This window comes from Canis aureus, chromosome 32 (assembly GCF_053574225.1).
Source record: "Canis aureus isolate CA01 chromosome 32, VMU_Caureus_v.1.0, whole genome shotgun sequence".
In the NCBI taxonomy this organism is placed as follows: Eukaryota; Metazoa; Chordata; class Mammalia; order Carnivora; family Canidae; genus Canis; species Canis aureus.
In genome coordinates, this window is record NC_135642.1 from 19715877 (window position 1) to 19738775 (window position 22899).

The 22899-nt window shown below is 35.3% G+C and overlaps 1 protein-coding gene across 4 annotated transcripts in view; it reads right to left on the reverse strand.

Annotated features, from left to right (window-relative positions):
- The window catches only part of CEP152 (centrosomal protein 152), an 88522-nt gene that overhangs the window by 3544 nt on the left and 62079 nt on the right, over positions 1 to 22899 (reverse strand). For 2 of the 4 annotated variants that reach the window (XM_077881026.1, XM_077881025.1), the window contains 8 exons: positions 22116 to 22247; positions 16539 to 17189; positions 13061 to 13202; positions 9056 to 9223; positions 5722 to 5818; positions 4851 to 4954; positions 2775 to 2931; positions 2422 to 2525 (listed from right to left, as the gene is read on the reverse strand). In XM_077881026.1, the coding sequence (XP_077737152.1) occupies positions 2422 to 2525; positions 2775 to 2931; positions 4851 to 4954; positions 5722 to 5818; positions 9056 to 9223; positions 13061 to 13202; positions 16539 to 17189; positions 22116 to 22247 (1555 nt within the window). The remainder of the gene's footprint in view (positions 1 to 2421; positions 2526 to 2774; positions 2932 to 4850; positions 4955 to 5721; positions 5819 to 9055; positions 9224 to 13060; positions 13203 to 16538; positions 17190 to 22115; positions 22248 to 22899) is intronic. The other 2 variants (XM_077881028.1, XM_077881027.1) reach the window with 1 other exon arrangement.

The following is a 22899-nucleotide window of genomic DNA, read 5'->3' on the forward strand; positions in this document are numbered from 1 at the left end:
AACTGTCTGTTCATTTCTTCTATCTTTTGATTTTAAATTTTTGGATTATTTGTTTTGCGGGTGCTAATTGAAGTTCTTGATATATATTTTGGATATTAACTCCTTATCATATATATCGTTTGCAAATATGCTCTACCATTCAGGAAGTTGCCTTTCTGTTTTGTCAATTGTTTCCTTCACTATGCAGAAACTTTTATTTTGCTGTAGTCTCAATAGTTTGTTTTTGTTTTCCTTGGCTAAGAAGACATACTCAGAAAAAAGCTGCTAAGGCCAATGTTCAAGAGATCACTGCCGATGTTTTCTTTTAGGAGTTTTATGGTTTGAGGTCTTACACTTAGGTCTTTAATATATTTTGAGTATATTTTTGTGTATAGTTTAACAAAGTGATACAGTTCATTCTTTGGCACGTAGCTGTGCAGTTTTCCCATCATTAAAGAGACAGTTTTCTTCCCATTGTATATCCTTGCCTCCTTTGTCGTAGATTAATTGACCATATAATCATGAGCTTATTTCTGGACTTCCTATCCTGTTCTACTTATCTATGTGTCTACTATTGTGCCAGCACCACTGTTTGATTACTACAATTTGTAGTTTAGGTTGAAATCTGGAATTGTGATACCTCCAATTTTGTTCTTTGTTCTCAAGATTGTTTCTGCTATTCAAGGTCTTTAGTGGTTCCATACAAATTCTAGGGTTGTTTTACTTCTGTGAAAAATACTATTAACACTTTGATTGGGATTGCACTGAATCTTTAGATTGCTTTGGGTAGTATGGGCATTTTAACAATATTACTTCTTCCAATCCATGAGCATGGTATGTCCTCCCATTTGTTTACACCATTTTCAATTTCTTTCATCAAGGTCCTAAAGTTTTCAGAGTATAGGTCTTTCACTTCCTTCATTAAATTTATTCTTGGGTATTTCATTCTATTTGATGAAATTATAAATGGGATCATTTTATTTCTCTTTCTGATACTTTGTTATTAGCACATACAAACACAGCAAATTTCTGTATGTTAATTTTATACCCTATACAACACTACTGAATTCATTTATTTTAGTCATTTTTAGGTGTTGTCTTTAGGGTCTTTTATTTATAGTATCATGTCATCTGCAAAAAAGTGACAGTTTTGCTCCTTTCTTACCAATTTGGATTTTTCTTATCTGACTGCTATGACTAGGACTTCCAGTACTATGTTGAATAAAAGTGGTAAGAGTAGACATCTTTGTCTTGTTTTTGATTGTAAAGGAAAAGCTTTTAGTTTTTCCTCATTATGATGTCAGCTGTGGGTTTATTATATATGGCCTATACTATACTGAAGTAAAATTCCTCTAAACCTACTTTGTTGAGAGTTTTTATCGTAAACTGATGTTGAGTTTTATCAATAGCTTTTCCTATATCTATTGTGATGATCATATGGTTTGTGGTCTTAATTTTGTTAATGTAGTGTATCATATAGATTGATTTGTGAATAATGGACCATCCTTACATGTGCAGAATAAATCCCACTTGATTATGGTGAATGATCCTTTTCAGGTAACTACTGAATTTAGTTTGCTAATATTTTTTCAAGGATTTTTGCATCTGTATTTGTCAGAGATTTGGCCTCTAATTTTATTTTTTTATAGTATCTTTTTCTGGGTTGGTATCAGGGTAATGCTGGCCTCATAGAAATGAATTTAGAAGTTTTACTTCCTCTTGTATTTTTTGGAATAGTTTGAGGAGGATAGGCATTAAGTGTTTGGTAGCATTCACTTTTGAATCCTTCTGGCTCTCAACTTGTGTTTGTTGAAATTTTTGTAATTACAGATTCAATTTCAATTCTAGTAACTGGTCTGTTCAGATTTTCTATTGCCTTCTGATTCAGTCTCAGAAGACCCTATATTTTGAGAAATGTATTCCTTTCCTCTAGGTTGTCAATTTTTTGACAATAATTTTTCGTAGCAGTCTCTCTTACAATCCTCTGTATTTTAGTTGCTACTTCTCTTTCATTTCTAATTTTATTTATTTGAGTTCTATCTTTTTTTCTTGAAGAGTCTGGCTAAAGGCTTATCAATTTTATCTTTTTAAAAAACCAGCTCTTGATTTTGTTGATCTTTCCTACTATTTTCTTTAAATCTCTATTTCATTTATTTCTGCTCTGATCTTTATCATTCTCTCTCTTCTACTAACTTGTTTAAAATGTTTTCTGTCATTTCTAGGAATGGAAATAACTATAGGGAGCTGATGGGTATGCTCAGTCTGCCTACTTGAACTGAAACTCTACACTCTTTTTTGTAAGTTTCTAGCATAAGTAAAACACAGGCACAACTTTATAAATTCTCACTCCTTACATTCCTTGTTCTTCTTCATACTAAAAATATTAAATATTTAAAAGAGAAGGGAGGAAAAAAACTCTTCAAGTGACTCATTTTGACATACCTGACTGTGGAGTTTTGCTCTGGGATTTATTAGAAATTGGTGTTTCCAGCAATTTTGCCATTGTAGCAAGTTTGCTAGCAGCATTCATAATCTTTTTCTCAGCCCTGTGGGGAATTCCAGAATATTAAATTAATAATAGTTTAAAGGAAAAAATGAGTTTCCTTAGCCCCAGGATTTCTGTTTTCCTATTAGTCCTGCCAATATTTGGGGTAGTACAGACATAAGCCTCTCTTAACCCCTAATGGATGATCATGTAGAAATAGTTAATTTTGTGTTTCAGGAAAATGTTTAGAAAATGACAACATGCTGTCCTGGTAGTCTCAGGACACATTGTTTGTTTAGATTGAACTTACCCTTCCTGTTTTCCATCATCCTGTAAAATCTGTTGGAGGCAAGTCAAGTAATATTTGCGCATCTTTCGGGCGGTTTCTTGACGTTCTCGCAACACCTCTGCTTTTACCATTTCTGCAGCTCTTTCCTTACTCTCTTGAATATAACGAAGCATATCACCTAGTTGCGAGGTGAGGGAGGGAGTTGGTGGGGAGGAACCCCCAAAAATGCACATTTACTAGCAGTTTTTCAAAAACAGGGGAGGCAGACTTCAGATCAATTTTCTGGGAGGTGAAGTGACCAGAGATATAAACATTGTACTTTTCCACAATCATTAAAATGGAAATGTTTCAGATCCCTATTTTGGGAGATTCAAAGGAGAAATAATCTAAAAGTCCTTTTAGAATGATGATAGCCACATATGTTAAGGAAACAGCATATTCTTTAGCAAAACATTGTCATATTCCAAAACACTGAGGCAAGAAAATAAATATGAGATGCAGAAACTTACACATTTCAATTATGTATTGTCTGATTAAGAGAGGGAGAAAAATACACATAAAAGGTGAGGAAGAAAAGAAGAAAGAACCAAAGAAAGACAGAAGGAGGAAATAAGAAGTGGAGATTCATATTCCCATTTACTTATGCTCTGAAAATCCATGTTTCATTATTTATTCAATTCTTTCAGCAGCACTTATGAGAATCCAAGTAAATATAATACTACAATCCATGAGAGATATGTACAAAATGCCAGGGAGGAGGATAAGACTTATGTTGCCTTCTGAAATTTACATTTAAAAATAGTTCACTGCTTTGAAGTTTTCTTTTTATCTTTGATTCAACATGATTTGATTGAAACTACCATTACTTAAGGTCAACATTTTTTTTACTAAATCTAGGGCTACATCCTACCTCTAGAATATCATCACTCAATTATATTAAAGATTCAATTCATAGAGCTCTCCCCCTCCATATCAGTAAGCTCTTCCTGAAAATTAGATGTTCTACACAAAAAAAACACTAACTGAAAGATTATTTCTGATTATGTGAAGTGGGACAAATTAAATTGGAATACATGTCAACAGAAAACCTCCAACCAACATCTAGAATGTTAAACAATACACATACGTACAAGGTAGCATATGAGAATGAAAAAAAAGCTTAAAATTTCACTTCCCAACCAATATGATTGTTAACAAAAAGTTGCTTTGTTTGATTTGTAGTAACATGCCCTGTGTTGGCACCATCAACAACTGAAAAACAATTTGTCTTTATTGATACTGAGTGGGCTTTTCAAAACATCTACACAAGATTCTCATTTTGTTAAAAATGAAACCAATTTTAAAAGGTAAACATACATTTCTCCTGTATCAGCACTGGCTAATGTTTTGGGACAAACATACAATCTAAGCAATATTGTAATTAAAAAACAGGAGAGGGATCCCTGTTTGGCGCAGCGGTTTGGCGCCTGCCTTTGGCCCAGGGCGCGATCCTGGAGACCCGGGATCAAATCCCATGTCGGGCTCCCGGTGCATGGAGCCTGCTTCTCCCTCTGCCTGTGTCTCTGCCTCTCTCTCTCTCTCTGTGACTATCATAAATAAATTAAAAAAAAAAAAAAACCTATTAAAAAAAAACAGGAGATATTCTACTGAGAAAACATAAACCAAAGAAATGCTCTGCAGGGTATGTTGCATCACCTCTTACAGCAAAGGATCTGAAAATGGCTTAATCTATTACCAAAATATTTGAAAAAGAATAGAATGATGCCTAACTAGATCTAGTTTCTATGGTCTTTAAAAGCTTATGGTAGAAAGTAATACTTGCTAATTTAAAACCCACATGACATTTTTAGCTATTTAAGTTTTAAGATTATGAAATTTTTAGTTTAATATTAGTGACCAAGAAAGAAAAAGGATAATTAACAATATAAAATAACTCTACCCTCAGGTCACGTCCACAAGATATTGGGCAAAACGATTCATCGCTGCGTAATTTAGAAAAGAACAAGGTGGTTTGGCAAATTCTCTGAAATTACTAGTGCTACTAATAAAACAGGCTCAAACCACCTTAAAATCTTAGAACTCTCCTTAAGGACTTACGCTTAATTTTTTTTACAGCTTTAATGTACTGTCCACGAAGTTCTTCCAAGGCCCTCCCATTGCATAGCAGGCAAGCACTTTCTATGGCCCCTTCTGACAATGACCTAAAAATGAACCAAATATTGCAAATAGAGATTAAATATCTATCTATATATTCTAATACCATCCAATTGAGATGTGCTTTAAAAAATCATGTGAGAATCTTCACTATAGTTATTTAAAATAGAAGAAAAAGAAACAAATGTTATGGTTATTTATATAAATTATGATAAATCCACATGATGAAAATATATGAAGTTACTAAAAAGCATATTATAGGGGAATATTTAATGACATATGGAAATGTTTATCTTATAACATTAATAAAAGCTTAGAAAATAGCTTACACAATAACCTCAGTTTTTAAAACATGTACATGTGAGTATAAAGGAACTTAAATGATGTAAAACAAGAGGTTAACAGAGGGTATCTACTAGGAATAGGGTTTGGAAGATTTTCTTTTTTTATAGTTCTTGCTATATAACAAGTTTTATATTCTTGGTATGAACATTATTTATATAATTGATGTTAAAAAATTAAAAATACTTAGAAATAAATAATTTCTTTAAAATAGTAAAAGTTGGGGCACCTGGGTGGCTCAGGTGGTTAAGCAACCAACTCTTGATTTCAGCCTCAAGGACGTGATCTCAGGGCTGTGAGATCAAGCCCCAAGTTGGGCTCTGTGCTGGACATGGAGCCTGCTTAGGATTCTCTCTCCCTCTCCCTCAGTCCTTTCCACCCCCACAGGTTCCCACTCCCTTCTCACATGTGTCCTCCCTCTCTCAAAAAAATAAATAAAAATAAATTTAAAAATAAAATAGTTAAAATCTACCTTGGTGGTGTTTTACAAAGTGTTCTCAGTTCTTCCAATTTATTCTTCATGTCATTGTTTTCTTCTATTAATTCTTCAACAACTTTACTATTCTCTTCTAAAAAAAAGAAAATTAATGGTATATTGGTTAATCTCTTCTTTCCTTAATCTTCCTCTCCCTGAAATTCCCAGTGCACATGGTGCACATAGAGGAGATTGTAGAAATGGCAGTTGCTCCCTGTATCATTCATTCCCTGATAATCCTAATCTGACTATTCCCTATTCCAATTTCTCAGCACTTAAAATCAATATTACATCCACATCTTGCTTTGGGTTACACCTTGTCTTGGAATAGGTTTCCAACTGTTTCATATGCATCTATTTTGTTTCCCAGCTAGATTGAAGCTCTGTTGAAACATACTGGGTCTTCTATTCCCATGTTTCTCCTGGATCCTGGTATACAGTCTATACTCATATAAATGAACATTGAACAAGCACTGCTATACAAAATAAGAAGAAAATTAAGATTAAGTAAGTACCACTTTCACAATAATGCAAGATTTTCAATTCTTTGGACTTTTAAAAAGAGGATGAGAAGACTGATGGAGTCCATATGGAACAGAAGACAAAGCATGCACTTCAGAGTGAGAGAGACATGGGTTTAAATCCTAGCTCTGCTTCTTGGGCAAATTACTTAAACTTTCTGAACCTGAGTTTTTTCATATGTAAAACAGAGATAGTATTACTTACCGTTAAGATAATAGAAATAAAATAATAAGTCCACAGCACCTTATATAAAGTCTGGCAATACCAATGTTTAATAAATATGAACAAGACACACCATGTTTCCTATGCCACCCTCTCAACACACCCTGTAAATTGAGTAATGAATCATTCTATTTCTCCTAGTGATTGATATAACTTGCATATTTTTAAATCACTCACTCTTATTCCATCACTTTTCAATAAGCGCTACCAAATCAACATGGTGAAAAATGAAATTTAAGAAACAAAAAAAAAAAAAACAAAAACAAAAACAAAAAAGAAGTAACCAGTATAGCAAAAACATTGTCAACTAAAAGATGTACACTAAGACAAACACTGAAATCAAATTATCCAATGACTTAATTCTGACCCTGAACCCTTTTATAGCCTCATGTTTTGAGCTAAGTACCAATTTCCTAGATTATTTCTAAATCTATGAATTACAGAAGATAGCCTCAAAAAGCACTATACAGAATAACTATAATCACAATGCATGGTGATAAATATTATTTATAAATAATAAACGTATCCAGCTGCCTTTGTCACTTTATTACGTAAAATAAATATTCTTGATTTTCATCAAACTTTAACAAGAGCTACAAATAGCTTGTTTACCCTTCTGGCCTCTCCCAAAGAACTAAACCATCACCATGGGAATTACAGTTGTTAAAGTTTTTACCTCAAAATTCTTAAAATCCTATCTTGCCTTAAAATAATTATTATCTATTACTAACAGACTTAGTAAGCAGTAGGTGGAAATGAAGCAGGTGGCTTCTCTTTGTCAATATTATTTACCGAGTGTGCTATGTTGCCAGGTACTGTGCGCTAAGTGCTCAGTCAGGACTTGATCCTTCTCATCACCAAGGCTATGCTCCAAAGGACAATATAGACAAAAATTAATTACAAGGATGATATGGTAAATGTTAAGAAAATCATTGGAGCTGCCGGTAGTGTCAAACAGAAGCTACCAAGTTGGGGGTGGTTAGGAAAGCTTCCCTGAGGAAGCAATGTAGTGGGGGAGGGAGGAGTAGGAGTTAGCCGGGCAATGTGATCAGGATGGGAATACTGATGTTTTGGTAAAAGGAGATGAAAACAGACAAGAGAAAAGAGACAATAAAATCCATTCTATAGCCCTAGGAGAGAATAAAGGGGCTAGAGCAAGATGAGGCTAAGGGGCTAGCAGATACTAAATCATGAAAGGCTTCTTAGCCTTAAATAAAGTATTTCTATTTCGTACTGAGGGCCAGATAAGCCACAGAAGGACTTTAAACAAGACAGTGTCATGATCCAATTTACTTTTTTAAAAGGTCACTCGAGCTGCTTGATGGGGAATGGATATGAGGGACAAGATTAGAAACAGAAAGGGCCAGGAGGTAACTGCTGTCCAGGCAAGCAACAGAGTTGACATACAGAAAAAAAGGAAACCTATCTATCCGCCTGTTTTTTTCTGGGTCACATAATTTTGGGGACCCTTGCATTCAATCCCTCATTCATTGAAACATTTATTATCATCGGCATGTTAACAGGCATCATGACTACAATGATGAACAAGATACAATATATTCCTTATTATCAGGGAACTTAAAGGTTGGAAATGGTATCAGGCAAGTAAGCAAAAAATTAAATACAGAATGGTAACAGAGTAGGAGCCAAGAGTGCTATGGAGCTACACAGAAGTGGTCCATTGGCAAGGAAAATCAAAGAGGTCTCTGCAGATAAAGGCATCTTTCTCAGCTGAACCCAAAAGGAGGAGGAAGAATTAGGCTAAATGAAAATGAAAGGATATGATGTAGGGCAGGGTGACAACACTGTACGCAAGGTCCAGCAGTACAATTCCTGACCAGCTCAGCAATCTGAGCATTTCAAGTGTACAGAGAATGAGCACAGGAGATAAGTTTAAAAGGTAAGAGGAAGCGCCCTCAGAAGCCCAGTAGCCTCCCTTATGCAAAAGGGGAAGTGGAGACAGCAGCAGATATCCCTTCCAGATAATCTCCCTGACAGCACTGTGAAGAACAGACTGAAAGTACTGGAAGGATGCCAGATTGGGCCCATATGTCTTTGTGCACATGTCTCCCCTCTGCCTCGAATGCTGTCCTCATATTTCAAGGCTTAGTCAAGCCTTCCTTAACTCAAGCAAGAGAAAGAGTTCATTCATATCCTTTCTTCCAAGTTTACACAAGCATATCACCAGGAGCACTCGGTGCTGCACTTACTTATTAATCTCTTTTTAGGTCTCCTCACTTGAGGACAAGCTTCTTGAAGGAAGGAAACAGTCTTGTACGCCTATATCAGAACAGGAATTCTGTATGATGTATTCACTGCTGTGTCCCTAGTGCCTAGAACACTGCCTGACACATAGTGGGCACTCAGTACCTATTCAATCCAAAAAGGAAGAAAGGAATGTGACCTTTTAATCAGAGCTCCAATTTTCCTCTTTGTAGTTCAGGAATAATAATTTGATCGGTAAAAATAGGGGCCAAATTAGTTTACCTTAATCCTCAAAGAGAATTGGTGCCTACATTAACTAAAATGTCACATTTGAACATTTCAAGGATCAAACACCGGTAGTAGGGCTACTTTAAATGCTAACCTCCAATTTTTTCCACTACAGCTTTGTGCTTTCTTTCTAAATGCTGAAGATGCCTACAGCATTTCTCCAGTTTTCTTTTCAGATCTTGACATTCCTGCTTTGCCTTTTCAAGTTCTTGGAAGCAGTGTCCACAGCATGAATCCTTAATTTCAAAGATCTTTTTCTTATCTGCAAAAATTAAATGATAGCAAACTTTTACATCAATTTAAACTAAGAACTAAAAAAGGAAAGGAAAGGAAGGAAGGAAGGAAGGAAGGAAGAAAACCAGGTGACATGACTAGAGGCAACAGTGCAATCAAAAAGAATGTGATGCTTAAGAGAGAGAGATCTGGGTTTAAATCTTCTTTATTTATTGGCAATAAGGCTCAGAGTATATTATATAACCTGAGACTTAGTTTTTTAGTATGTAAAATAATACCATCTATTTTAAAAATTGCTCTGAAACATAATGTTCAGCTCTTAGTATTGAATACCATTCCCTAGTAAAGGAACCAAGGACCTTCAAGAATTGGCTAATTCCAGTACTGGGACAAGGGATATACAAGATGAAAGCCAGAAAGAAATTCCCAAAAAATACAGGCATGCCACAAGGTCGTAGCAGCCAGTTTGAAAGGATCCACCAGTTGAATATGGGGCAATTTTAACAGTAAGTACAGTAATGAATCATAAAATAATAAAAAAATAGAAATTCATGAGCCATACCAATAATCCTACCCATAATGGAATGGATGGGTAGATAGATGGATAAGTAGATTAAGTTGATACATAAATAGGTAAATGGATTGAGCGACAGATTGATAAATAAACAAAAAGACAGAAAAATAAATAACTATACCAACTAACAGGAGGATTCACAATTATAACAACATGCCAAATACCAACTGATAAAAGTGGAGGGAAGTCTAGAGCTGGAAAAATTATAATTTTGCAAATACCACAGTAAAGATAGAATCAGACAAGCATCATCAATGATTACTAAATATAAGGGAAATGTTTATGAGAAGGTGATTTTCATAGTCTTGGAAGTGTCTGCTAGAAATTGCTTATTAGTTGTGAGGTGGGGGAAAGCCACTGAAGAAACTGGACAACACCCTGACCGGGTGCTCAAATGAACTTCACCAATAAAAGACAAATGGACACTGTGCACCTCCACATGTGATAACACATCACCTATGCAGCGTTTCAGCCCAGAAAATGCAACCTGAATTTAATTATGAAAAAACATCAGACAAACTCAAAATGAGGAAAAGTTCTACCAAAAGCTGGAGGTGGGGTGGGGTGGTGGGGAGAAGGGAGAGTAAGTCTTTCAGAAATGTCAGTATCATAAAAGTAAAAAAGAGGCCTGGAAAATATTCTAGGCTAAAGGAAACTAAAGAGATGTGACATCTAAAGATTATACCTGACCCTGGACAGATTCATGTACTGTAGGGGGAAAAAATAATGAGACATTATTGGGTCAGTTGACAAAATCAGAATACATACAAGTTGATACAATATGTTTATCAAATGTTAAATTTACTATACTAACGTTATAAAAGAAAAAACTCCTAATTTTTGAAAATACCCACTGAAGTATTTAGCGGTAAAAGGGCACAATGTATATATTATATAACATCCTCAAATGGTTCAGGAAAGGGAATGTTCACATATACACACACACTGAAGAGCATAAAACTGTATAAAACATCAACAAATATATCTAGGTAAAGGATATACGAGTGCTACTTGCAACTATTTTTACTTTTGTAACTTTTCTGTAAGTTTGAAATTGGCTCCAAATGAAAAAAATATTTAAAGCTATCAGGAGGTACAAATGTATATAAATGGTGTGGCACGGTACCTGGCAGAGAGCAGCATACAATAACTAACAGCTATTGCTATTAGAAATATATGGAATTTGTAAAATTTAAATAATATAAAAAATGATACAAAAAATAGATTATTACTATTCACATAATTGGTATAATAAAGTAGGACACAAATTGGCACAGGCTCAAAAGCCGGTACCCAAAAATTTGATGTAAACTCACTGGTCCAACAAAATTATTCTTGGATCTTCCCTGACTTCAGTTTCCTTTAAATAGTGCCATTTATGTCCACAAGCATCAAAGAATTAATGAAGCATCACGGTGGTATTATACATGGCATTTATATTTTTCATTTAAGATACTGTTGTAAAACTAGAAACCAGGCAAATGCTCACTGACAAGATAATAAATTACAGTATATTCATAGAATGGAACACTACGCAGCAACTAGAGCTACATGCATTAGCAGAGGCAGGTATCAGAAGCTTGCTATGAAGCAGAGAAGAGCAAATTACAAAGACTACAGTGAACATTTTTATAATGCTATTAGACAACACAACAGCTTTTTCAGGATTACCTGTATTTGGTCAAAACATAAAGAAAAGCAAGAGAATAATTTTTAAAAATCAGAATATGTGTTACCTTGGATTGTAAGGAAGTTACAGGGATGGGACTGTGGTCAAATACACAGGAGTCTTCAACAGTACTGGTGACGCTCTAGTTCTTAAGTCAAAGAGTGGGCTCCTGGTTGGTAGGCTTCATGACTTACAAGTGCATCACATATTTTCTTTGCATGTATCAACTATTTCATAAATTTAACTTACTTTAAAGAATTATAAGATATTAGGAGAATATAATCAAACAGTTAACATTGGTACTCTCTGGTGGTAGTATTATAAAGGACTATAGCACTTAGTATATATTTAGGATTACTAGCCCTTTCTAATGAATTGGTTGATGTGTTTGGTTTTAGGGAAAAAAAGACTGAAGAAAGAAAAATCCTTTTGTACTCTGATTTGTCTTAAGTAAAAACTAATTCCTTTCATATTGATAGGACTTCCCAAAGCCAAATAATATCCAAAATTTGTTGCTACGCATTTCATAAATTTGTGAATAAATTCTCGGGTTATTCCAAATATAGTAACAGACATACAATGACACTGAAAAGTAAGAAACAAAATATAAATTAAGTAGTATTCCCATATACCTAATTAATAATAAGTTATCCTCAACCATCTAGAATCTAGAAGTGAGGAAAAAGGGCCTATGGATGATCAGGAAAATAAACTGTCAACTCTTAGGAAAGGCAGGGGTTCTTTACAATTCTGGTAATATAACTGACTAAATTAGAAATTGTGGAAACTAAAATTATTAACCTAGTATATATGAGTTGTTCTGACAATTCTTAGTTCTTTTCTAGGCTGCAATAGAGGCAACAGAAAAGAAACAGAAAGAGTGGGTATGTGTTTGTATGTGGAGGGAGAGCAGGCTGCAAGAAAAGGATTGGAGCCTATAAAGGATATATCAGATCCTTGTTCAGAATTCTAGGTGATTAGGCAATATAAATCCAATCAGCATGCCTCAGTGAGCTCTGAATATGTCAAGGGGCTTCAGTACAATACAATAATTATTTTTCAGAGTAACAACTGTAAGTCATTATGGAAATGTTAAGCTATTAATTTACCAAATATTCAAGAACACAAACTATGTGCCATTCACTCTGCCATGTATTGGAGAGGAAAAGATAAAACACTGCTCCTGCCCTCACAAAACTCACAAATCAGGAAACACCTCTTCAGAAAGATTTCCATCAAAAAATTGTTGAAATAAGCTTCAATTATATGAATGAGAAGGTCTCCGTTATTTGGCAATTCTTTTACATGAAACCCGGGACTTCTCAATAAAGCCAGGGAATGAAAACATGACTATTAAAATTCTCATTATTCTCCTTATAATAAGAACTACTTATGAATGGAGCGAAGACCATGAAAAGATAGAATTCAGAGGGTCTAAAGCAGCCCCATTTCCTAAATGCAAAATGAAATCTAAAGAGAAGACACAGATTAGGCACAAGTAACAGTAGCCACTTATTTACTCATAAAAGTTGTCCACATCTTTGACTTCCTTTTATCCTCAAACCAACCGGAACTGTTGAGTATGAATGTTACAAAGACCAGTAGGAATAAAATCCCATTACCAGCTTCTGCTTCTGTTTCTTGAAAGGCTAAGGGCTGAGCACAGCGTCCAAAAGTAGGTGCAGGAAGGACTGCCAGGACTCCAGGGTCTCCTCTGCCAGTGACATCTGTGGCAGGATCCTTAGAGATCTTGGCCATATTTCTCTAAAAGAGATTATATTCACAGTTAATGCCATGTAAAAATCTTTACACAATTCTCTATTTAAAATGCTAATATTAAAAATGTAGAAAGAAAACATTGCCTGAAAAAAATCTTGCCTAAACCATCACCAGTACTTTTCTTAGGGTGTTACATGAATACTGTCATTACTATGAAGTAGTCTACTATGACTGTAATTCTCAAATTAGAACATTATCTGACAGAGGACTGGTGGGCCAACTATGAGACAGACAGGAGATAGTTTGCACACATACATGTGAATTTAAGATTTTTAATGGTCTATGTGATCAAATCACAGGACAAACTATGTGAAATCACAAAGGTTCTTGAAAATCCAAAACATTTCACTGCAGTAGGGATCGAACTCATTAGAAACTATAATACCAAACTTTTGCCTTTCGAGAATTTAAAGTAACAAGAGAAAAAAAACATTTATACAGTATGTCACATTTCTAAATACTTTAATATACACTGTCATTTTGTCAGGAAGTTCAGTTGAATTCCAAAGTTAGAAAGAGAAACTGAAGCTAACCTAAACATTCTGTACAAGACTATTTCTTCACTAACACTTATTGAACACTTTCAGTGTCCTAGTCCCTGCTATGACAATACAGCTACTAAATTCATGAACGGTGAGACATTCTTTTTAGGCAGTATTTTCAGGTTCTGGACAACTACTAAATCCCAGTGGAACACAAGTGATCTTGAGAAAGCTACCTTGTTTAATTACTTAAAACAGATCATATAAATTTGATTCTAGAAGCCTTGATTTTGATTATAAGAAACTCATTTAACTGGCTTTTGGGAAACCTACCTATGATATGCATCAGAAGCAGAGGTCAGCAGTTATCGAGAAAATGCAAACTCCAGGCAATCGAGAGGATATGAGGCTGAGGCCAAAAGGAGTAATAAAAGTTGAACTCTAAGGTAGCCAATGTTTCCAGTTTCTGCTCAAAACTGGAGAAAAGCCAGGACGACAAAAAAGCAGGAGCAGCAACCTTCTTGTCTTAGTTTTAACTTGACTTTGGTGGTAGAAGACAGAACACACATCCTTAAATTTGTTTGAAAATTCTGTTCCAATTGATGTTTTTGTTTTCTTTCTTTCCATTATGACCTGTAGTATTGTATTCTGATAAGGCATTCATTTTCTTGGAAACTACATTTTTAATTGATTGCATTCTGTCCATTTTTAAAAAGTTTTGATCACCTAAGTTATTTTAATGAAGACTTGTTTTATATATACTGATCATTTTTTCCTGTCTTAATGTTCATGAACAGTTCTAAAAATGACACATTTCATTAATTATAATTCATAGTTCTTCATATTTATGGCACCTATATTGCAAATTTATAATCACTGTTTACAGTCATTGCTTACCTCAAGCTCCTGAGCTCAGATAGCTCTCAAACAGCAGAAGATCAAGTATTCTTCTATGACAAATGCCAGAGAAGGCATTTGAAAGCCATGATTATCTCAGGAATAGAATCTAATCTCACCCAACAAAAGCCACAAAAGTCTAAGTTCTTAACCAAATTATGTGGTTCTACCTTCACAGACATGTGAGCTACATTAAGTCATACACTTATGTATGACTTCACACTGCCATAGCACAATTATAAGCCCAATACAGAGACCCTAGGATTGATTATATATTAATAGCAGAGGAACAGTATTATATTTTCCTGATTTTTGTAGCAGAGATTGCCTTCTCAGGAAAGTAAACCTGAAAGCATAAAACATGATTTTCCATCACTGCTTATGCTTATAACTGGCTATAACTAATTCTTCATTTTTTTCCAAAAATTTTCAGTTGAGTAGTATAAGCAGTATTCATGGAAAGTGTGATTTTTTTAAAAAAGATTTTATTTATTTATTCATGAGAGACACACAGAGAGAAAGAAAGAGAAAGGCAGAGACACAGGCAGAGGGAGAAGCAGGCTTCATGCAGGAAGCCTGATGTGGGACTCGATCCCCGGATCCCAGGATCACGCTCTGGGCCAAAGGCAGGCAGGCGCTAAACCGCTGAGCCACCCAGGGATCCCCATGGGAAGTGTGATCTTACTGTGTTATTTTTACATTGAAAACAACTCCTAACAACTCTACAAAACCCAAGGAATTAGGCCAGACATTTGTACCTTCTTTTTTAGATAAGCAACTATAATATATGACTACATAGGTAACAGACTAGTTGTCCTCAAGTGTGGAACTGGAACTTAGATTTTTTTCTTCAGTTTATAACTCTTCCCAGTAAGTATTAAAACCAAATGTTCAATCTTGGCCTTGAAAAATTGTTAATCATGATATCTTAATGAAACTTAACTTTATTTTAAGATTTTATTTTTTTATTTATTTATTCATGAGAGACATAGAGAGGCAAAGACACCGGCAGAGGGAGAAGCAGGCTCCCCCTGCTGAGCAGGGAGCTCCACATGGGGCTTGAACCCAGGACCCCAGGATCATGACCCAAGCTGACCCAAGCCAAAAGTAGACACTCAACCACTGAGTCACCCAGGCATCCCATGAAACTTAACTCTTTCATCTCCTCTCAGACAAACCTTATAATGTCAGCAATTTTTTTTCCACCTCTAATTCCAAATGTTGAAATTGGCTGATCACAATGCCTACATATCATTCTGGATTTTTCATGCATATCTCATTTCTTTAATCATAAGCCAACAAGACTTCAGTTTTTTCAGATCTTCCACAGAAACTAAAAGCTGGTGTCAGAGACTATTTAGACAACTAAAAGGATACAATTAACTCATTTTACATGTCCACATATAGTACACCAACAAAACTGGGATTCAGAGTTTTGTGTGAGTGAGCCATACTTCTAATTGCTTGTTTCTACAACAATATTTTTTGTACTTGGTTGGCATTTTTTGGCCTTTGTGACACATATTCCTGGAGGGCAAGAAACAGGCTTCCAAACTCTTTAGAAGCTCTTAAGAAACCCTAGTTTAATACAATGCATATTTCTTGAAGTGGTCATGCCCAAAAAACAAAAACAGGAATGAAAGTTATTCAGTTTTTCATAGCTCAGGCCCCTACAAAGAACGGCATATATTTTTTAGGAAAGAGGTCTAGTGCCTAAAAGCTCTGCCTCATATCTGTAGCACTCTGAAGAAGCAAAAGTTTTTTTGGCAAAAAGAAATAAGATTCTTTGGATTCGCTACAAAAAGTTGTTAAGCTACTGGTAAAAACACAAGTTTTATGTCTATAAAACTGTAAAACGAAGAAAGGAAAAAAATACCATATGCAACTTCTACAATCACCTTTGATGTTTATTAATAATGCTTTTCACTTATCAGGAACATACCTTTTCCCACTCTGAGTTGGTACTTTCTATAGCTAGGGAGAGGATATCTTGAAATGCTTTCTGTATGCAGGCCTTTAGTTTTTCAAAATATTGTGCAGATACCCATTTTGAAGAACAAGTTGACATGAGTTCCAAGAGTTGCTTGTCCTCTGAACCACTGACATGTTCCTTTTGGGTGTCCTTCAAGAGAAATTCAAGTATACTGAGGATGTCTTCCTCATACTGATAGATTTCCAGTTGGATCCGCCTGGCTTCCTGCATGGCCCATTCTCTACGACTCTGGTCTAGACATGTTTGCAATTCTGTCTCCTTCTGAAGAAGTAGTTCAGTTTTTTGTTTCACAAAGTCTTCTTTGGCTGCTGCAAGCACCTCATTAATTTTATTTCGATGATCATCTAAAAATTGCCGGTAATCTTGCTCATTTTGTTCCTGAATTCTGTGGATTTCTTCTTGCTTTTCTTTGTTCCATTCACTCCGGGCCTTCGCCAGCTCAGCCCTGACAACCACAGGGACTTCCTCGTTCTTTAACTCAAGCTCTCTCTGAAGAGAATGAATCTTCTCTTCCAATTCTTTTCCAGGTATTCCACTTTTTTTCATATTTTCAAGCTCGCTTTTCCATTTCTCTTTAGCTTCAGAAATAGCAAATGATATCTAAAAGATATAATGATGTACATTTAAAATCTTTAGGATCTCCTCATGAATTAAAAAATTAAAGTAACTATTTGGGATAAGACATTGCTCCCAAAATATACTTATACTATACTCCAAGATCCTTTCCCTCACTGTTTTTAAAATACTTCATTTATTTATTTGAGAGAGGGAGAGAAAGAGCAGGAGGAGGGGCAGAGGTAGAGGGACAAGCAGACTCTCCTTGCTGAGCAGGGAGCCCCAACATGGGGCTTGAACCCAGGACCCCGGGATCATGACAGAACTGAAAACAGATGCTTAACTGACTGAGCCACCCAGATACCTGCCTTTCCTTCACTTTAAATCACCTAATATATTTTATGACTTATATTATTTAGAAAACACAAGTTTCTTCAAGGAGAACTAGAAATTTAAAGACCCCCCAAATATGTAATTACACAATTATTCAAAACTAATTTCTGAAAAAAGTTCATATTGGTTTTATACAGATGTAGCCTCAAATTTTACCTAAGCCCATGACAAATGAAGTATCTTTTACATGAAGCAAAAGCAGCTTCATAAATAAATCTTACTATTAGAAATATAATATACTATTAGAAATATACTATTAGAAATATATAATAAAAAATATATTCTAATATATAATATATTAGATTATATAAATATAATCTTACTATTAGAAATATATTCTATAATTAGAAATAGATAGAAATATATCTATTTCTATATAAATAGAAATATATTATATAAATATAATATATTTGCAAATATATATGCAAATATATATTTGCATAACTTGCTGGCAAACATAACTATATTTTAATGGAAGCACAGTGGTTAGCAAAATTCACTAAATGACAATACCAAACATAAAAAGTCATTTTTTCATTAATCTAATTTTCTTTTATGACAAGGCTAGCAGATCACAGATAATAATAGAACATAACCAAAAAGTCCTAGGGAATCAAAAAACTAAGACTTAGCTCTAACCCCGCCTTTGACTGCTGAGGCAGCCTAGCATGGTGCTCAACAGATCAGGCTCTAGGGATACATTGCTGCAGTAAACTTAGCAGCTGTGGAACCACAGGCCTTAATTTCTTTGAGCCTCGGTGTCATCAACTATAAAATGGGGACAATTATAATTCTTACCTGATAGAATTTTGTTAGGAATAAAGGACAAAAGAAAAAAATACATCTAAAGCACTTAGTCCAGAGTCTGGCAGATAAGGACTCAAAAAATGTAGTTATTTAGTTACGTAGTTATATAGTTATGTAGTTATTAACCTTTGGATGCATGGCCTTAGAAAAAAGTTGCTTAATCTTTTTTGTACTTCTTGTCTTCACCTACATAAGGAGCAGATTAGATAATGACCTAGAGTCACTTTTTATAAATTCAAAAAAGTTACAAGGATATAAGTGTTAAAAGAAGTGGGCACTCCAAAAGTTTGGCCTAGAAAGTGGTGATTGCTAGAAATCAATTCTATCTATCTATCCATCTATCCATCCATCCATCCATCCATCCATCCATCCATCCATCCATCCACCTATTCTGGTTGTTGAAATAGGGTATCTATTTCCTGAATCTTCAGGTATTATATAATCTTAGCAAACATCAACTACAAAAATTCTTAAAGATGTTATATGGCTTTATTCAATAATGAGTTCCTGAATAGTTGAACATAAATCAAAATTTTCAAGTTGTATTTTAAATTTACCATCTAAGATGAGCTTTACAAAAGAATTCACAGCAAAATTCTTTTGCTACCAGCAGAATGATTGAGTAGCAATGTGAAACATGTTTAAAGAGTGCTGTTTGGGAAAACAGTCTTGTCACAGTGGATCCTGGAAATCATTACCAGGTAACTTGGTGGAGGTGGCATATCCCATGGAATTTGGATGACCTGCTGACCTCACCAAAAGTGTGCATCCTCTCACATGAAGTTGTACAAAGCAAATCTGACAGCATTAATCAAGTCAGTGGTTCCTGATAGTTGCCACACATTAGATCACCCAAGAAGCCTTTAAAAATCCTAATACCCAGGCCACACTCTGTACCATTAAAACATAAAGCCTGGGGGATGGGAGCTAGGCAATAGTATTTTTTTTTTTTTTTTTTTTTACAGATTCTCAGGTTTTTCTAATGTTTTCTAATGCAGCAAACTTTAGGAACTTTGACACTTCCGGACTTCAGAAAAACTGGCTTTAAATTTTTATAGATCTTGATTGATCACTCTCATCTTACAAGAATTCTCCAGCCAATGCTATGCAACTGGCCCTTGCTCACCTTTTTTGGTTTGGAGGAGGGATCCACAAAAGGTTAACATTACGTTTTGTGGCTGAATAATTATTTAGAATGGTGCTACTCAAACTCTACTGTGCTCTAAAAAACCAGCAGTGTGTATCACCTAGAAGCCTGTTAGAAATGCAAATTCTCAGGATTCACTGCAGGCCCACCAAATCAGCATCTCTAGGAATAAAGCCCAGGAATCTGCTTTAACAAACCCTCTACAAATCTCATGCTTGCTAAAGTTTGAGAAGTAACACATTGTCCTCTCATTTCTTTTTCTTTTTTTTTTTCTAAAGATTTTATTTATTTATTCATGAGAGACAGAGAGAGAGAGAGGCAGAGACACAGGCAGAGGGAGAAGCAGGCTCCATGCAGGAAGCCCGATGCAGAACTTAATCCTGGGACTCCAGGATCACTCCCTGGGCTGAAGGCAGACACTCAACTGCTGAGCCACCCAGGCGTCCCTGTCCTCTCATTTCCGTATTTCTGCATCCACATACATTTGGGTCTCCTGTGTTCTTAAGGAAAGGTCTCTTGACTACTTTATTTTCTATATCCTACCCAACTTAATTATTCTTGACTTCTGAGGTCTGAGACACATGCACATTACCACATTATTTCCTCTTTCTCTTAAATTTCCTTCTGAAATATTTCAGCATACTAAAAAAGTATAGAGAATAATGCAATGAACACCCACATATTATCACATAACTTAAGGAAAATGTTAAAATAGTTTACTTAGGCTGAATTATTTCCTTAAGTAATCTGTGGAATAAGATCATGAATATGACACATGAATGCTTCAATGTCTATTACACACTTTTTTTTTCCCAAAATGGTTGTAATATTGTGAGAACAGTATATATCTGACACTGCAATCTATTATAGTGTTTGTATTACAATTAGGAAGAGAGACTTTACACATACGGCAGAAAAGAGCACCTTAAGTTTGTTATTTGGACTTCTCATGAAGACTGTATGTCCATATTCTTGGTGTACTTATCCATAGATTCTTGTTTTTCTCATAAATTTGTATTGTTTTTCTTATATATTAATATTAATGTTTCTCATATTTAGTTCATTTATTTTGCTTATTTTTATTATCCTGTCACTTTTTTTTTATTACAAAAGCAAATGTGTTAAATGTTTGTACCTGTTTTATCCTCTTCATCTATCTTTGCTACTTTTTCCGTTGTCCCAAAATTAAGTTATTATGGTATAGACCTGAAATATTCAATTTCCTTTTTTTATACTTTCATTTAAAAATGTTTAACTTTGGGGATCCCTGGGTGGCTCAGCGGTTTAGCGCCTGCCTTTGGCCCGGGGTGCGGTCCTGGAGTCCCGGGATGGAGTCCCACGTCGGGCTCCGGGCACGGAGCCTGCTTCTCCCTCCTCCTGTGTCTCTGCCTCTCTCTCTCTCTCTTTATGTCTATCATAAATAAATAAATAAATCTTTAAAAAAAAATGTTTAAATTCTTTTGGGGGAGCAGGGGGGCAGAAAAGCAAAGTTTACTGAGTGATAGTATAAAGCTCCAGAAAAGGGAAGGGACCCTACTAGAGAGTTGCCCTAAAAATGTTTAACTTATATTTTTGTTTTTGGTTTTTTTTTTTAAGATTTTTTTCATAGAGAGAGAAAGGGAGAGCCAGTGACAGAGAGCATGAACAAGGTGGAGGGGCAGAGAGAAAGGAACAAGTAGATTCCCTCTGAGCATGGAGCCCCATGCGGGACTCAATCCTGGGACCCCAGGATCATGACCAGAGTTGAAGGCAGATGCTTAACCAACCAAGCCACCCAGACACCCCAAAATGTTTTCTTGATCAATTTAGACTTTCTTGTGATGTATGTGTGGGTAATCTTAATTTTTCCAAAGTGCTATCTGGCTATCATAAGACTACTTATTATGGATTAACTCCTTATCCCCTTGCTTTGAAACAATTAAGCTTTTACTTATAGTTGGGCCTATCTCTGAAGTCTATATTATACAGAATGAAAAAGAATTCTATTTTTGTGACTCAACACTGAATTGTCGCTTTCCAACATATTCTATTATGTGTTAGGGCTGGACTACTATTTCTTTTCCAGAACATTTAAAAAATTTCTAGTCCTTTCCAAGTAAATTTTAGTACTATTGTGTCAAATTTCAAAACCATGTTCAGTTTACTGGCATCTTGATTAGAATTGGTTTACTCTAACAAATTTTAAGAATGCAAATGATTACATTTCTGGTCAAACAACATGACATATCTGGAAAGGAGAGTTGGGCTATTTTCCAAGGAGATTATAAGACAACTGACAGAGCATAGGAAACAAAGCATATGAAAGAAAATGGACAGCTATTAATAAACAGATAAACACCTGTTCCGAATTTCTTCTATAGATAAGGCAAGATCAAATGGGATTTAGTTTTACAGTTAAGGTTACCTTCCTGATTACGAGTTTCAAGACTCTAAAATACATTCTTTCTCCCTCAACATCTTGATGATGAGAACAGACACCATCAGCTAGGCTCTGAGCTAATGCTTAACATGCCTGACTGTATTTAATCCTTCTATAACACTGTGAGTAGATACAAATTCCTGGGGTGAAGATGAGAGGTCAGGAAAGAGGCCTTCTTGAAGCTTCTTTCCAGGAGAGTGCTTACCCGTCTGGCCACAGTGATGTCTTGTTGTTCTTCCCACTTCTTCTGTTCTGCTCTTACACGTGCTTTATACTCTGCAAGATCAGGCATTTCTTCCAGCCATCGATGACGAGCATTTTGTACAGCTGTTTCTACCTGCAATTGGGTATTGCAAGAGAAGGAGGTAAAGTGAGGTATAAACTTTCAGAAGGATCCCATATGCAAATAGCAACTATGATTTCATGTGCATTTTATATTGTATTGCACTACATTAGGTACACTGACTTCAAGTACTCCACCTTATCCCAAACAGTAGATTCTAATCCTTCTGTTCTAAACTTCTCATACTGTTCCATGCAAATAGCACCACAGGAAGTAGGAATCTGTAAACATTTGATGGCCAATACTATTATTGGAAAGCTTCATACAAAGTAACGATTATCATTTCCAACAAACTCATATTTATCTTGAGAAAAAGGAGAAGACATGCAGGAATGCTGCTTGGAGTCAGCGGCTGTCCCATCAGCACACTCACCATATCCACAGACTTCATGCCTTACCTATAAACACATTAACACATGCCAGCATGCACCAATATAGTTTATAGCCTTGTACCTAACAAGTTTTCCTACTATCTTGAGTTTGCAACTAAAGAATGAGGGTGATACATCAATTCGGGAAAAAAATTTAAGACCTGATGAATTACGAAGGCAATCTGGTTGTAAATCTGTCACCAGTTACCACAAGATCATTTATTAAATAATCTTTCCTTATTTCCTTATTTTGAAATACACACAGACACATACAT